The sequence below is a fragment of the Xyrauchen texanus genome, chromosome 35 (genome assembly GCF_025860055.1).
Source record: "Xyrauchen texanus isolate HMW12.3.18 chromosome 35, RBS_HiC_50CHRs, whole genome shotgun sequence".
Classification (NCBI taxonomy): domain Eukaryota; kingdom Metazoa; phylum Chordata; class Actinopteri; order Cypriniformes; family Catostomidae; genus Xyrauchen; species Xyrauchen texanus.
The window spans coordinates 9,295,295-9,312,473 of record NC_068310.1 but is presented as its reverse complement, the minus strand read 5'-3'; the positions used below and the strand labels follow the sequence as shown (position 1 = coordinate 9,312,473).

The 17,179-nt window shown below is 42.7% G+C and overlaps 1 protein-coding gene across 1 annotated transcript in view; it reads left to right on the top strand.

Annotated features, from left to right (window-relative positions):
* Window positions 1–17,179, top strand: part of LOC127628731 (bone morphogenetic protein 7-like) — an 85,956-nt gene that overhangs the window by 53,839 nt on the left and 14,938 nt on the right. The window contains exon 2 of the mRNA XM_052105569.1: window positions 14,062–14,254. Coding sequence (XP_051961529.1) covers window positions 14,062–14,254 — 193 coding nt within the window. The remainder of the gene's footprint in view (window positions 1–14,061; window positions 14,255–17,179) is intronic.

The window sequence follows — 17,179 nt, the reverse complement described above, 5'->3', positions numbered from 1 at the left end:
CCTTGGCCTTCTGGGTTTGCATGAGGGCTGTGGCATGCAGGGCTTAAGCAGCCCTTCTGGTGGTGCTGTATGCTTTGGATGCCAGGGACGACTTCGTACAGGCCTTGGAGGAGAGTACAGGGCAATCCCACCAGGTGGCCACGTTTTGAAGGTGCAGGCACAATGCAAATGCTTTATCCACTTGGGGGGCCTCCGTGTACCCGTGGACCACCCCGCCGTCAAGGGTAGTGAGAGCGGACGAGCAAGGAAGTTGGTTTTGGGCAGTAAAAGTTGCCCTCCAAAGACTTCGTCAGCTTGTTATGCACTTCCGGGTAGAAAGGAACCTAGGTGGGGGTGCAGCCATGAGCGGCACCCTGACCCGAGGGCCCAATTGTGTAACCGTGAGGGCTGAGAGGTGGACAGGAAGTTCCAGTCCAGCCCAATGCTCTCGGCGGCCCGGGCAAGCATGCTGGACATCTGCGTGTCAGTCTCAGATTGGGCAAGCAGACCCGAAGGTGGCAGCCCAGTCGAGTCCTCAGCATCAGATGCCGCAATGCTCTCCGATGCAGCAGCGATATTTTCATCCAGCTCGGGGGGTCTGAAGGAGACATCGGACAGGCCGTGGTGCACATCTAGCCCGGACGGAAGCAAACAAGCATGCAGGGGGTCGGGTGGGCCACGGGGATTTACCCGGTGAAACCACGGCTGCCGAACTCCCCAAATCGACTCCTTTGCCAGCCGCGTCGGCCTCAATACCGTGGGAAGAAGGCGCGATGTGGGAGCGGCTGGAGTGGCATTTCCTTTAAGGAAGGAAAGCCGTGACCGCAACGTTACCATGGTCATGCTCTCGCAATGAACCATTCATAAACGCTGCCTCAGTGTGATCGCAGCCCATACACTCAAGGCAGCATATTTTGGTCCACAAAGGGGTTCGTGAGACTGGGGCATCGGCTTCCTACAGGGAGCTTTACACTGGGGCCAAGAGCTGGGCCCAGGTTGGGGCGGAGCTGCCTCAGCTTTCGCAGCTGCAGGGGGATGCCCTCGGCTGCACGTTGGGATGACCGTCAAAAGCGGAGAGATATCTACAGCATCCAGGAACTACACAAAGGCGGAAAGGCATCTTGAAAAAGACACGACTTTAAAAAAGAAGTTCAACGCCAATGTGTTTACTCTTTTAGAGGAAATAAACTCTTTTAGAGGTCTATTTGCTTTTTTAGGAAATGCTGTTGAAGCACCCAGGGACGTGGACTGCACTGGCGTGCAGAGAAGGGAGAAAGCCTCTGGTAATACGCCGTAGGATCCAACAGCAATGCTCTTAGTGGTGAGTGGAACAGTAGTGAGTTTCTCAGCTCACTGATCACACAACCGCTTGGCTCCGAAGAAAGAATCTGACTGAACAGATGCACAATCCCCGCCTTTCATAACCATATGTCCTGGGGCAGGACATGCTAATTCTGTTCAGAAATTTTTAATTGGCCTTTTTCATATTCAGAAGTATCCAAGGCTCCTGAAAGAAGCCCTTTGTGTCACTACAATCGACACAACGTCGAGTGAGTGAGTGAGTGACAGAAGGGGAACTGAGTTTAAATGTATTTGGCTAAGGTGTATGTAAACCTCTGACTTCAACTGTATATATACACACACACACACACACACACACACACACACACACACACATGTTGTGTTTCCATGTTTTATGGGGACTTTCCATAGACTTTATATTCTATCCCCTAAACCTAACCCTACCCCTAAACCTAACCCTCACAGAAAACTTTCTGCATTTTTACATTTTCAAAAAACATAATTTAGTATGATTTATAAGCTGTTTTCCTCATGGGGACCGACAAAATGTCCCCACAAGGTCAAACATTTCGGGTTTTACTATCCTTATGGGGACATTTGGTAAACTGAAATGTTTCTCATGATCTTAAAAATCTTTTGATCTGAAGGCATATGCTTAAATGTTTGAAATTAGTTTTGTAGACAAAAATATAATTGTGCCACCATATTAATTTATTTCATTATAAATCTAGAATGTAATTAAAATAAAAACAATTTATTGAAATCGATGACTTGGACTAAATAATAAGCTGCCAATAAGTGCCCAACATAGATGGGGATACTGTTTAAAAAGCATCCCAGGGTGATACCTTAAGAAGTTGGTTGAGAAAATGTCAAGAGTACATGTCTGCAAATTCTAGGTAAAGGGTGACTACTTTGAAGATGCTAAAATATAACAGAGTTTTGATTTATTTTTTGGATTTTAACATAATTCCCATAGTTCCATTTATGTTATTCCATAGATTTTATGTGAAAACAATAATAATAAAGAATGAATAAGTGTTTCAAAACTTTTCACCGGAAGTGTATATAGTGTTCACCATGTAAAGTTTCGTTTAAACACTTAAATTGTTTCCCTGGGGGTTTTCTTTTATTGGTTATAAAAACATGCTTAACTCTACATGCACCTGTTGGAGTCGTGGTCTAGCGGTCAGCACATTGGCAAAATTTTGGGATCCCATTTTTCCCTCTTCTTAACATCTTTCTCGGCTCTATTATAAGAGGAACTTTATTTTCTGAAGAAAATGTGAGTGGTGCTTTCATGTGCAAAACTTACAGCCACTTTTCCAGGGTGTTGTGGTTGTATGCCAGGGCATTGCTGGGTGGTTGCTTGTGTTACTTGACGAAAAGTTAAGAGAGACCAGGAGGCCTATTTTAAGAGCTCTACTGCTAAGCGCTGTACTATACTTTATGTCATACGTGCAGTCAATGGGCATGGCCATGAAGTTTTTCAAGCATGCGCAAGGTGCAAGTGGGTTTGGTGTGCGCACAAAGTGCTAATGGACTGGATGAAGTGCAATTTAATCCTGAGGATCTTCTCTGGTTATTGCACCATCTGCATCCTGTTACATAGCCTAGTCCATTCTCTGTCAAGCACCAGTGATATAAACAAAGACTGCTGTAAAGGTATTAATGTAAAAATACCACCAACATATTAACCATTCAACACACGAGGGGACTGGGTTTTGGACCATTGCTATTATCCTTTCCCGGATGGCTACAAATCCCTCCCCCGCCCACCATTTGGCAAATTAGACCACTCTTCCGTTCTGCTTCTGCCCGCTTACAGGCAGAAACTGAAACAGGAAGCACACACCCTCAGAACGATCCAGTGCTGGTTGGACCAATCAGACTCTATGCTATAAGACTGTTTTGATCACGCGGACTAGGAGATGTTTCCGGTCCGCCTTTGATGACGACTTCGAGGTTTACACTGATAGCGTAACGTGTTTCATCAGAAAGTGCGTAGAGGATGTTGTTCCAACCAAAACAATACAGATCTACCCCAACCAGATACCATGGGTTAACGGTGATGTTCACATGGCAGTTAATGCGCGGACCTCCGCTTTTAATTCAGGGAACATGGAGGAGCATAAACAAGACGGTTATGCCCTCCGTAACTCTATCAGAGCAGCCATACGCCAGTACAGGCACAAAATTGAAGGACAGTTCAACACCACCGAGTCTAGAAGTAAGTGGCAGGGAATTAAAATCATCACGGACTATAAAGGGAATAAAGGGCTTGTTTTGAGGACAATAACACCGCCCTCGCAGAGTGAGCACTCACGGCTGACACTACAGAGGTTGATTCACTTTCCGTCTCTGTTGCAGATTTAAACTGATCCTTCCTATGGGTGAACATCTGTAAAGCCGCTGGTCCAGATGGCTTTCCGGGCCACATCATCAGAGCATGCACGAACCAACTGGCTGGTGTTTTTACAGACATTTTCAACCTGTTCCTTTCCTTGTCTGTATTCCCCACATGCTTCAAAACGTCCACCATTGTCCCCGTACCAAAGCAATCAAAAATCACTTGCTTAAATGACTGGCGTCCTGTTGCTCTGACCCCCATCATCAGCAAATGCTTTGAGAGGCTAATCAGAGATCACATCTGCTCTGTGCTGCCCACCTCTCTGGACCCATTACAGTTTGCCTACCGCAAAAACCGCTATTGCATCTACAATACACACTGCTCTCTCCCACCTGGAAAAAACGAACACATATGTGAGAATGCTGTTTGTAGACTACAGCTCAACATTCAACACCATAGTGCCCTCCAAGCTTGATGTGAATCTCCGGGCTCTGGGCTTAAACAACTCGCTGTGCAGCTGGATCCTGGACTTCCTGTCAGGCAGACGTCAGGTGGTTAGAATGGGCAGCAACATCTCCTTATCACTGACCCTTAACAATGTACACACATGACTGTGTGGCAACACATAGCTCCAATGCCATCATTAAGTTTACTGATGATACGACGGTGGTAGGTCTGATCACTGACAATGATGAAACAGCCTACAGAGAGGAGGTGCACACTCTGACACGCTGGTGTCAGGAGCAAAACCTCTCCCTCATCGTCAGTAAAACCAAGGAGCTTGTAGTGGACTTAAGGAAGAAAGACAGAGAACACAGTCCCATCACCATTAATGGAGCACCGGTGGAGAGAGTCAGCAGCTTCAAGTTCCTCGGTGTCCACATTACTGAGGAACTCACATGGTCCGTCCACACTGAGGCCATTGTGAAGAAGGCTCACCAGCGCCTCTTCTTCCTGAGACGGCTGAAGAAGTTTGGAATGAACAACCACATCCTCACACGGTTCTACACTAGTACTGTAAAGAGCATCCTGACTGGCTGCATCACTGCCTGGTAGGGAATAGCACAGCCCACAACCGCAAAGCCCTGCAAAGGGTGGTGCGAACTGCCAGAAGCTTCCCTCCTTCCAGGACAACTATAACAGGCGGTGTGTGAAAAAAGCTTGGAGGATCATCAGAGACTCCAGCCACCCGAGTCATGGGCTGCTCTCACTGCTACCATCAGGACCCGCACCAGCTGACTACATGACAGCTTCTTTCCCCAAGCAATCAGACTTTTGAACACTTGATCTCTCACGATCGATAATCAGCACTGCACTTTATTAATCTTATAATCTCACACTGGACTGTCAAATATATTCTCCACAATACACCTACTTTATATATATTATTTTTTTTATATACTCTTTATTTAAAATTTTTATTGTTTGTGTATTCTATATTGTGTGTATTGTTTACTGTACATTGTATATTATTATTGTGTTGTGTATGTATGTGTACATTTGATTTGTAAATTGTGTTGTGTACATGTGTTGTTTATTGTAATTGGTATATGTCTCGTCACTGTCATGACTGCTATGTTGCTTGGAACTTTTTGGGGGATTTAATGGGAAAGGAGGAGGTGAGAACCAGCTTCACAATATAAACAACATTTAATGAAATAAAATGACACACACACACAAACACAAACACACACGGGGCGTGCCGGGGGAGGGCGTGCCTTATACGCCCCGTCTGCCGGCAGGTCCCTGCCTTCTTGAATCTGGGATGGGACAGGTGGAGGGAAACAATAATGATTAAAATAGGAGGTACTTCCTGTAACAGTGTAGTACCCACAACAACAAAAAAATACTGTAAAATTTAAAAGAGAGGGAAAAGGCCAAAGGCCAACACCAGCGGGAGTCGGAGAGAGAGAAAAAAAAGTCTTACTTGCCAGTTCTCTGATACGTCATAGCTTGGTCCTTGGTCACTCCTCCACCCTTTGACGGACGACAGCCATGCCTCCCTGGGCGGATCGGAGGCAGTCCTTCCCTGACTTACTTTTTTTGTAAGTAGAACATGCAATACATGGTTCTAATTGTCAATTTTGCTTAAAAAAATTAATTCATTTTTTATAAGACAAAACAATTAAAAAAATATTTCTAAATTAAATTTACACTTCAAACAAAATGAAACTATAATCAAAATAATTAAGCGGTCAAAACATTTTACATAAAGATCTCCCCAAATCCAAACATTTTACCTTCATTTAATACAATTGTAAATAAAAACATAATAATAATTACTGCAAAACGTTATGGGAGTGTCAACAGCTAAATGCTGGAGCAAATCTCCTAAATTATTGTTCTGTATGCACTCAAAAAAATATAGTACCCTATTTTTTATATTTCATAACAAAATTCCATAAAATTAAGTAGTGCAATTTTTAACTACATAAAAGCAGTAAAACTTATAATACTTAGTTTTTTATTTTATTTAATGAAAGATTATTCAATTCAATTTGAAGGAATTATGTTATGAAATTGAAATGCATAAATCTTCAATTATTTTGTTGAGTATGTGTTCGGAATTCAGGAGTCACTCAGGAGTTAATTGTGTTGATTGACAAGTGAGAACCACCACACAGCGTTTCAATCCTGTGATCAAGAAACATGGATGCCACCAGTTTTGACCAAAGACATATTACCTGTCAAACTTTAGTTATCTAGATGTAGCTGTAGATGGAGTCATCAGGGCCAGATTAAAACTCTTTAGTGCTTTAGGCATAAACCCCACTAGGAGAAGACAGACATTTCCAAGCCATGCAAGGCGCTAGCCTGCCATTGGGAGAAACTTGGGGTTCAGTGTCTTGCCCAAGGACACTTGTGGCTCTTGCCCAAGGACACTGCCCCATTCTATTAATAACATCAGTTAATTGAAATCATAGCTTTAATCTGGCTTTGAAACCATATAAGTATTGCATAATAAAAAAGAACCATCCGTCTTACAAAGGCTTTACTTTGGGGGTAGTTGATAGTAGTACTGTATAATTGGGTGTCTCTGTTAGAGCTATCACTTTGTGCCAAGGAGGCACAGGTGACCCTGGTGTTATGACTGCCCTGTGAGGGGGCATCCAGGGGGTTCAATGGAAGGGCAGCTCTGAAAGAGAACAGTGTGTAAACAATTCCAGTCCTCTGAGAAGAGCGGGACAATGAGACACTGAATGCCCCTGCTAATCGTCACTGTAGGGTAACTGGATCCATGTGCTCTCTCTCCCTCTCTATCTCTCTTTCTCTAGCTCTCTCTCTCTCTCTCTCTCTCTCTCTCTCTCTCTCTCTCTCTCTCTCTATATATATATATATATATATATCACTCTCTCTCTCTACTGTACAGTAGGGACTTTGTGCTGTTTGCTGCCATTCTAAAACAGGTATGAAAGGAGGATGATGAAAGGTTGTGGTGGACAGAGATAGGGCAAAGGATGGGTAGAGAAAGAAGAAAAGATTATGAAAGGATCTGGAGGGAGGTAGAGGAGGGGTCAAGTGAAAGTGGAACAAGGGATGGAGAGACATAAGGTAAAACAGAGGCAGACTGATCTCAAAGTGAAATTGGAAACAGTAGGTTGATTTTTCTTTAGCTAAAATCTGTCTGTGCTTACCGAAATTTGAAACACTGCTCCCAGTGGCCAAAGCGTTTAGTGTTGTTGGGCTTATAGGGACATGTGAGCAAAATTTTCAGGTGAAATATCCACATAGGGGCACCAAAACCAAGTTGTGAAGCGAGTTGTTTCTAGCTGTACAGGCTGTAATACAGTAAAGAAGAATGCCTATTTTATAAAGTGAACCTGCCAACCCAAACCTAAACCAAACCATCAGTGCCACAAACAGCCGAACAAACATGTTTGACAGGGGATGGCACTTGTCAGTGAGTCAACATAGTGTCCGATCCTAGGGTACCAGAAATATTGGAAAGAACATGCCTACTTCCCGAGTGATCATGTTTAAAGAGGATAGTTAAAGGTGAGCAGGAAACCCACCAATGGGCTTTAAGTCTTTTTATGATAAGGTCGTAGACAGCTGGGATAAAAACAATGCTAAATGCAAAGAAATAAAATATAATCTTACCATATAATTGTGCACTGTCATTTGGTAAAAGCTTACCAAATTAGGCAGATGCCAACCTAGGGTGTGTTTCCCAAAAGCATCATTAGCCAACTATGTTCGTAGGGAGGGAGAACAATAATAATAGATAGCTTCAAACTGAATTTTCAATATAATTGGTTTAAAAAGTATGTTCCAAATGACTGTTAATTTGGAGCCCCACATCTTTCAGCCCTCAACTGCTCTCACAGTGGATAGTAAAGGTTTTGAAGGGAATACGGCATAGGGATGATCTCTTCTGAACAGAACACGCCTGTTTGAAGATTTCGCATGTGTGTTCTGGCTCGATTGTGCTGGGGGAACTTCGGTGTCTGATGTAGAGGGAAGCACATCTATTGCAGCACAATTAATCTGTCTCATTACATGGTGTACGCGACACGATTTCGTGTCTTCAGCAGCTTTCTCACATTAAACGTCTTTCTTGGGTACATGTAAATGAGCTATTACAGTTAAATTTTCACAGAATGAATACTCCACCCCCTGTGTAATGTTATTTCTCCAACGATGCATCGTACTATGGTGGTAAAGCAGTGAGTTACATCAATGTTCTGGAAATGCAGAGCAGGTGTAGAGTTGCCACCCATCCAGGATTTTCCGGGATTGTCCTGGGTTTTTGCCCATCTGTCCACAGTACATCTTTCTCATTACACGGTGCACGCCGATTTCGTGTCTTCAGCAGCTTTCAGAGAATCGGTTTGTTTGGAGGATTCATGCAGATGAACTGTATTAAAAAAAATATTTGAATTTCACACAGAATATCCTCCGCATCATTTAACATCTTCCTATTTGTTATTTGTTGTTGAATATTTCCTTAAATGATGTGGTTCACCTATATGTTTTTGATTCATTCATTTAAATAATGGCTTATCTGTTCAAATGCTGTGGTGTATATTAAAAATGTTAATGCTTCATTGTAATCAGGCCCTATTGTTATTAACTTGGAATGTGGTTAAATCCCTTTTTAAAGTGTAGCTTCAACTTGAATAGGTTTGATTTCAATAGGTTTAATTTTAAAGGCATTTGTGCACTTTACAGATTTGTTACTGTGTTAGGTCACCACTTGATGTTCAGTGGAAAATCTGCATTGTGAAGCAAAATCATTTGATTGAGAACCACTGAAATAAGACACTCTAAGATATAACTCTTTTTTTTACCCACCTCATTCTCTCAAACTATTCACTGGTACGAGGATTACAGCTGCTCTCTTTGGCTCTGATGTACTAACTGAAGACATAACAAGGACTCTATTGTCTGGGTGTCTGTGTAGCACTCTCAGACTCTCACTGTGATAAAAGACAGAACAAGATCCAAAACAAAGTGAGGTGAGGGTGAGAGAGAGAGAGAGAGAGAGAGAGAGAGAGAGATAGCGAGACTTGTCCTAAACATGGCTTATCAATCTTTGGGAAGTGAGAGTTCAAAACAATATACTGGTTCTTTTATGTCTTGTTACTGTTTATCTTGAATAAACAGTATCTTGAACAGTTATGTATGTGGGCTTCATTCTAGGGTTCAAAATTAGGATTTTTAAGATGAACAGTGCCATTTGCATATGTGAATATGTTAATTTGTATTTCTTAAAGAAATAGTTCACCCAAAAATGAAAATGTGTCATCTTTTATTAACCCTCATGATGTTCTGAACCCAAAAAACATTCCTGCTGTTGTTTAATCAAACAATAAAATTATAGTGACTAGGAGATGTCAAGCTTCAAAAAGTTTTAAAAAGCTCCATTAAAGGGATCATTATGTGAGGAATTAAAATGTCCTTGATCTTTTCACAAATAAGACTTCACTGTACTATAAAATCAACTTACATAATGTCTCGTTCCCACTCACATACATAACCATGACTTTCCCTTTTGTAGGAACTCTATACTGTGTGATGACACTTGAAGAACTATCTACCATCACGCTTTGCGAACAGTAGCTGCCAACTGTCTAAGCCTGTGTGGCAAACATAAAGCTCCGCACAACCAAGCTTAAAAAATATGATTTCATTTCTGTTCCAACAGAGAGAACCTGGAAAGGAGGAGTCAAACTCTCATCCAGATTATAAAATCTGACAAAAGGACAGACCTCTAGCCAAAGCCAATGAGGAAGCTATGCTCCTTATAGAATGAGCCTGAATAGCCAAAGGAAAACCATGTGCCTCATAAGCACTCGAAATTGCATCAACAAACCAATGAGACAGCCTCTGCTTGGAGACGGAACACCTCTGTTGCAGCCACCAAAGCATATAAACAGCTGCTCTGACTTATGCCACTGGCCAGTTCTGTCGACATACAGTAAACCTGCAGAGCCCTAACTGGGCACTGCATATGCAGCCTTTCACTCTCATCTTACTCAAATGGAGGAGGAGAGAAAGACTACAACTTAATAGTCTATGAGCTAAAAGATGTAGAGATAACTTTAGTCAAATACCCTAAACAAGGTCTCAGCACAACCTTTGATAACCCTGACATAAAATCCATACACAAAGATTTGATCAACAGGGTATGCAAATCACCAACCCTCTTAAACTATGCCAATGCAAAAATCAGGGTGTAACACAGTTCAATGGAAAGGAGGAGGCGAGAACTGGCTTGACAATATAAATTATATTTTAATAATAAACGTAAACAAAAAGACAAACACACACAGGTGTCTGGCAGCTGCCCGTAACTCTCTCTCTCACTCTCTCTCTCTCTCTCTCTCTCTCAAACCGTCATCTGAAGTCACCTTTATCCCTCTCAGGCTTGATCAGCCTGATTATGGGCCGGGTGTGCAGACTTATGGCCCGGCCCCGCCCTCCACCCTGCCACATTCCTCCATCATTCTCTCTCAGGACAGGGAGCCCACGGCATGATGTACACCCCCTTTTTCTGGGGACCCCCGACTGCCGGCAGGTTACCCCCGCCTTCCTGGATCTGGGAGGGGACAAGGGGAGGGAAAAACAATAACAATAAAAAAATGCAGTACTTAAACACCGTAACGGTGATATACCAACCAAAAACACAATAATAATATTAAAAAGAGAGGGAAAGGTCAATGCGGAGCGGCAGCGAGAGAGGAGAGAGAACAAAACATTAACTTGCTGGTTGTCTGATGCGCAGTTGCCTGGTCCTCGGCCACTCCTCCACCCTCTAGGGGATGACAGCTGCATCTCCCCGGGCAGATCGGAGGCAGTCCTCTGGCCCATGGTGGTTGGAACGCCTGCAACATTTTCGGTGAATGGGGGGGGTCTCCCCCACCCCTGGCAGCGGTCCTGACGCTCCAGGTGGTTGGCTAGCAGCCCCTCCTCCCCTCGCAGTCGGCGGCCGTCCCTCTGCTCTTAGGCGGCCGGGCTCATCCGTCCCCCAACAGATGGCTGTGGCTGCTCCATTGGGGTGGATTGTAATGGCTAGGACTCTACAACGGCACATCCCTCCTCCTTCCCGGGTTGCGGCACCAGTGTAACACAGTTCATTGGAAAGGAGGAGGTGAGAACCGGCTTGAAAACATAAATAATAGTTTAATAATAAACTTAATTAAAAAGGCAAACACTCACAGGTGTTGGGCAGCTGCTTGTAACTCTCTCTCTCTCTTGAACCGCCATCTCCAGTCGCCTTTATCCCTCTCGGGCTTGATCAGTCTGATTAGGGGCCGGGTGTGCAGAATCACGGCCCAGCCCCGCCCTCCGACTTGTCACACAGGGCAATTTGAAAGAGTCAAAATCGTATCAGAAACTGATGTTTAGAACTCAAACGGAGCTCCCGAGAGCACCTCTAACACCACAGATAAATCCCTTAAAGGGATGTGGACAGGGTGAAAAGGACTAAGCCTGTGCACTCTGCACATAAAAGAGAGACGAGAGGATGTCTACCAATAGAAATGCCATTGAAAAGCATGTGTTCAGCAGTTATAGTGGCAACATAGACTTAAAGTTTTTCCAGGGCATCTTCGGATCCAAAACACTCCTGTAAAAATTCTAACGCTGAACTAATAGGACATTGAACTGGATCTTCATATTGTGCTGAACATAAGGAGACAAAAATATGCCACTTCAGCATATATAGCCTTCTCGTTGATTTGGCCCTAGCATTCAGAATGGTATCAACCACAGCAGGAGATAAAAAATAATTCATCAGAGCACCCTATTGGGGGCCAAACCTATAACCTCCATAAGTCAGGTAAAGAGTGCAAAATGCTGCCCTGCACCTGGGACAACATGTCTGCTCTGACTGGAATTTCCCAAGGCATCCATTCCAGGAGAGAGACCAGAGACAAAAACCATATGTGAGTCCTATTAGTGGTGCCATATGTACGGCACCACTAATAGGATCCAAACCCGATCCTCTCAAACCCTCTGCAGAACTATGTGCAGCAGGTTGCTTGGTGGGAGTGCACAAATATATGTTGTGGCCCACTGATGCGCTACCGCATCAATGCCCAGTGGTGCTGGGGGCTGCTGTTTTTTACGGACACAACATCTCATTCCCTCCATCAGGGAACGGAGGTTACAACAGTTACAGAGACGTTCCCCTTCTGTCACTCACTCAACATTGTGTCGATGTAGTGACACTAGGGGTCCCTATCTAAAAAGCCACAATACTGAACCGTGTTAAATGGACTGCTGTTGCAGTTGCAAGCAAGCTGCTGTTATGTAGTTCCACACATCCCTGAGGGAGGGAAGCAACGTAACTAGCATGGGAGCAGACCGCGCCAACACAATGGTGTTCATGATCCAGTAGGCAAGCCTCTGTTTGGAGACAGCGTTCCCTTTCCGCCCTCCACCAAAGCAGACAAAGAGCTGCTCAGAGTGTGTAAAGCTCTGTAGGTGCGCAAAGCATGCACCGGACACAACTAAGGCTGGGTCTACCTCCTACCGGGGCAGCGCTTGCAGGTTCACTACCTGATCCCTGAACGGGGTCGTAGGAACCTTGGGCACGTCGCCTGGTCGGGGTCTCAGGATGACGTGAGAGTCTGCCGGACTGAAATCCAGGCAAGTGTCACTGACACTGAGCGCTTGCAGGTCCCCAACCCTCTTGATGGAAGTGAGAGCAATCAGGAGGGCCGTCTTCAAGGAGAGGCCCTTTAGTTTGACTGATTCTAGCGGCTCAAACGGGGCTCTCCAAAGGCCCGAGAGGACAAACGGAGAGATCCCATGAGTGGAACAGGCATGGCCGGGGAGGGTTCAGCCTCCGGGTGCCTCTAAGGAACGTGATGATCAGATCGTGCTTCTCAAGATGTTCAGTGAATAATTACTTACATTTCAGCCTATTCCTCACACCCATTTGTTTGGACAACTTTATTGAAACTTTTATGGTGCTTTTGCATTTGAAGCTTGAAAGCTTGATGAGTCCACTTTCTTTGTAATTGTATAAAAAAAAAACTTTAGTTAATTCTACAAAATTTCAGAATGTTTGATTCACAATTTCTTTAATGTAACAAACTTTTAAGATTTTTGTTCTTGTTAAACAGATCTGGAATTTAATATAGCTGTTATAATAAGTCATACGTTTGTGTCAAGATGCACCAAATTGGAATATGCAGCTATGGTGGAGTGGAAGATTTTCAGTGAATTTGTCTTAAATGTCAAAAAGTCAGTTAAAATTCAGTTTCTCACACAAAGCTATCGTAAGGACCTTAAAAGATGTGGAATATAGCGGATGAGTCATATGGACAACTTTTATGGAGCTTTCTTTAACTTTTTGAAGCATGACAGTTCCTGATCACTATACGTTTTCATTAAAACTGGAAGCATGAACATTCTTCAAAATGTCTTTTGTGTTCCATGGAAGGAAAAAACTAAATCATACAGGTTTGGTACAACATGAGAGTGAGTAAATTATGATGATTTTCTTGGCTAAATACTACGTTTAATGTTAAAATCTGTTCTCTTTGCAAAAACATTCAGACTGTTTTCATGATGGTAAAATACAGAATGATCAGCCAGTTTGAAACAAGTCCCAAGCTCACATACTGTAAGAGATGCCAAAGAGTCCAGATTACAGAGGTGGTGAGAGAAATAGTGAAAAAGAGAGCGAGGGAAAAGAAGAACAAGAGACACATAAAGCTGTCTGTGGGACTATGTCTCAATCAGTGGCTCTTGAGAGTTCAAACATCTGTCTAGAAATGTGTTCTGTGTTTATGCATGAAAAACCAGAAGGGACGGCTCGACTTGCCTGCAGGCAACAACAATGCAAATTAAGGTGACATTTGCATTTCTGGTTTAAATGTCACGCTAACCTTTCACACAGTCGAAACATTTTGTTACTGTTTTGAAACTCTGATATTAAACTGATGCCTGTGTATATCACTCTTCTTCTTCCACAGTTGAACATGATAAGGAGTTTTTGCCTATACGGCGCCATCACAGAGAATTCCGATTTGACCTGTCCAAGATTCCAGAAGGTGAGGCTGTGACGGCTGCAGAGTTCCGGATCTACAAGGACTTTGTTCCGGAACGCTTTGAAAACGAGACCTTCTGCATCAGTGTCTACCAGGTGTTGGAAGAACATTCAGACAGGTACACCAGCATTCATAGCACCAGAGTTTATAATTGAATTACCATAGATATAATATTTGTATAATGCTGTTGTATGTTTGATGAACAAGCCAACACAAAACCAGCACCCGCAGAAAGATTTGCAGAAGAATATGTAGATAAAGATCGACATATTCCCTGTCCCTTGTGTGTGCGTTTATTAAATGTTTTTGGTTAATTTGATAATGCTTTCAGCTAATGGGCAACCGATATGTGTCATTAAATAGGCAATATATAGAGCAGTGGTTCTCAACTGGTTTTGCTTCAGGACCCAGATTTTACATTAGACATCAAGTGGCGACCCAACGCAGTACCACAATTGTTTGTATTATTATAGGTGAAATTACCGTGACATCACACAGCAGGCAACTGCGCTTCTGGATTTTTCAAAGCAGTACATTTCTATGGTGGACATAAGCAAAGCTGCGGTTGTAATAGTCTTTTAAGGTACCTATACACAAACGTGTAAAGATAATGTATTGTTTCTAATAATTATTTCTAATATGTCTTTGTATTCATTTTAAATGCAATAAAGTAACTTTAATCTAAATCAGCTGTTAAGCCAACAAATGTGCTGCAGTGTTGGTAAGACAGGGTCCCCTTTGTCCCATTAGATCTTAAATGGGGGGTGCATAGGTATAGCAAAGCCCACCTTAGCACCCCACTAGATCCAGCCCAGGGTTCCTATGGTTATTAAAAACATGCTATTTTAATATCTTAGAAGTTATGAAAATTAAAAAAAGGAATTTTTTCTAAGCACATTTTGTTACAAAATATTTTCTGTTGGATCAATATTGTTCTTGGGTAAAGGAAATCATGTCCTCTTGGGGGCTGTAATACTCTCAACCCCTCTGATACATAAACACTGGACACTTTTGATTTGTGTTTCCTTTCCCTTTATTCCTCTCTGCCGCTATATGAGATAGTGCTCACGCTAACCATCTCAATACAAACTTCACTGCTGCACCACTGTGTTTCCTATTCCGACTGTGGTTATCCGCTCAAAGAATCAGTTGTGCACCCACAGGACTTTTCGTTCACCACATCCTCGGAACCTTCTAGAATATCTCTTTGACTTGCATTGTGAATTTTTTTCAAAAGCATCTGCCTCCTCCTACATGCTGTGCAACTCCTCCAGAGGCCTCTGTTGACTTGACAGGTCTATGGGGATCAACACACCTCATTGTGCTCCCATCAGACAGAGAAAAGAGACAGAACTGGAGGGATAAATTAGGTTGGAATCAGACTGGTATGATAGCTATTGAGTAGAACAGGTGTTTGGATGAAACACTCCACACCTGAACTACTCTGATTCTCTTCAGAGGAGGAATTCACTAAGAATGAATTGCACTCGAAGATAGTGTTGTTTATTTGCACATGCTGTCTGCGTTGTTTTAGCACCCAATAACAGTAACGGTGAAAACACAAATGTGGGATCATGACTTAATTACCAGTGCAAATAGATCCTGGTTACACTGGAATACAGATGGATAGGACAAAAGTAATTAAGTTGTTTAGCGAATGTGCCTCTGAATGTTGTGCTCATATTGCCCAGTAAACTGCTCTGTCTCCATACAGTCTTTTGTTGTGTACTGTGATTCTTTCCTTTTCATTTCTTTCTTACACTCTCTCGCTCTCTTTCTCAAATTCCGCTGTTTGATTTAGTGCAGGGCAGCAGCTCTGTGAGATCAACAGCCATTTATAAAGCCATTATTGTCAATTAAGGAAATTAACTGCTCCCTAGGGCCTTACCATCTGGAGCAAGGACTTTGTTTCTTTCTCCTATTTCTCGGCTTATTTCACTCAATCTTTCCCTCTGTCTAACTTTATCTGTTACCTTCTCTGTCTTTTGCTATAAGCAAGTTTTCTCTCTAACTAATTTTCAGTGCATATGTTCCAGTCAAACTGACTAACGTCTCTGAAAATTTGCTGCATCTTTATAACATAGAACCTGCAGTCCAAATTAACCAGGTGCTACAGCTGGAAACCATAATTTGCTACATGCTATTGCTAGTAGGAGGCAGATGGTGCTATGGGGAGGGAATTTTTCATTCTAGAGAGCATTTATTGGACATAAATGTGCCCCTGAGCACAATATTAGTCATCAACATTTTTGGTCCATTGTCCCAGAATAGAATTTTTTTTTTTTTTTAAATGAGTAGCTGTGGCCCTGCGATGGACTGGCGACCTGTCCAGGGTGTCCCCTGCCTTTCGCCCAATGTTAGCTGGGATAGGCTCCAGCCCCCCGCGACCCTGTACACAGGATAAGCGGTTGACGATGGATGGATGGATGGATGAGTAGCTGTGTGATGTTTAGGAGTAGCCTACGCTAGCATATATATTACTCAAAGGCAAAACAGACATAGGCTAAAAGCCACAAAAATCCAAAAGTTTAGATTTTATAAGGCCTTTGACCATTATACATAGTCTGGTGAACATGGCAGTAGAAATTATTCAAATGTATATCAAATGATGGGGAAGAGTGTTATAGAGTGCAACAGTCAGGTTTCAGAAGTAAAAAATGCAATAATTCTTTCCAATATGTTAATTAATTTTTAAAGCAAATGTATTAACTTTTTAAGACAGACCTACCGTGGAGCTCTGAAGTTGTGAATCCATTGTATATGCTTTTGTTGGAGCTAATATATATTATATATATACCATTTTAACATAATTTTTGAAATCATGTTTAAAAGGGGATTTCCTCATGAAGAACTACATTAGCCTTGATCCTGATGAGAAAAGAATAAGAGAACAATGCACGCCAAACATGCGCTACAGCAACCACCGACTTCCACTGTGAATGATGCAACTGAGTCGGTCTCTTTGTCTTTATATCTGAATATTAAATACTATTTTGTGTGGTAATTGAGGTGATGGCATAGTGGGCTAAAGCACATAACTGTT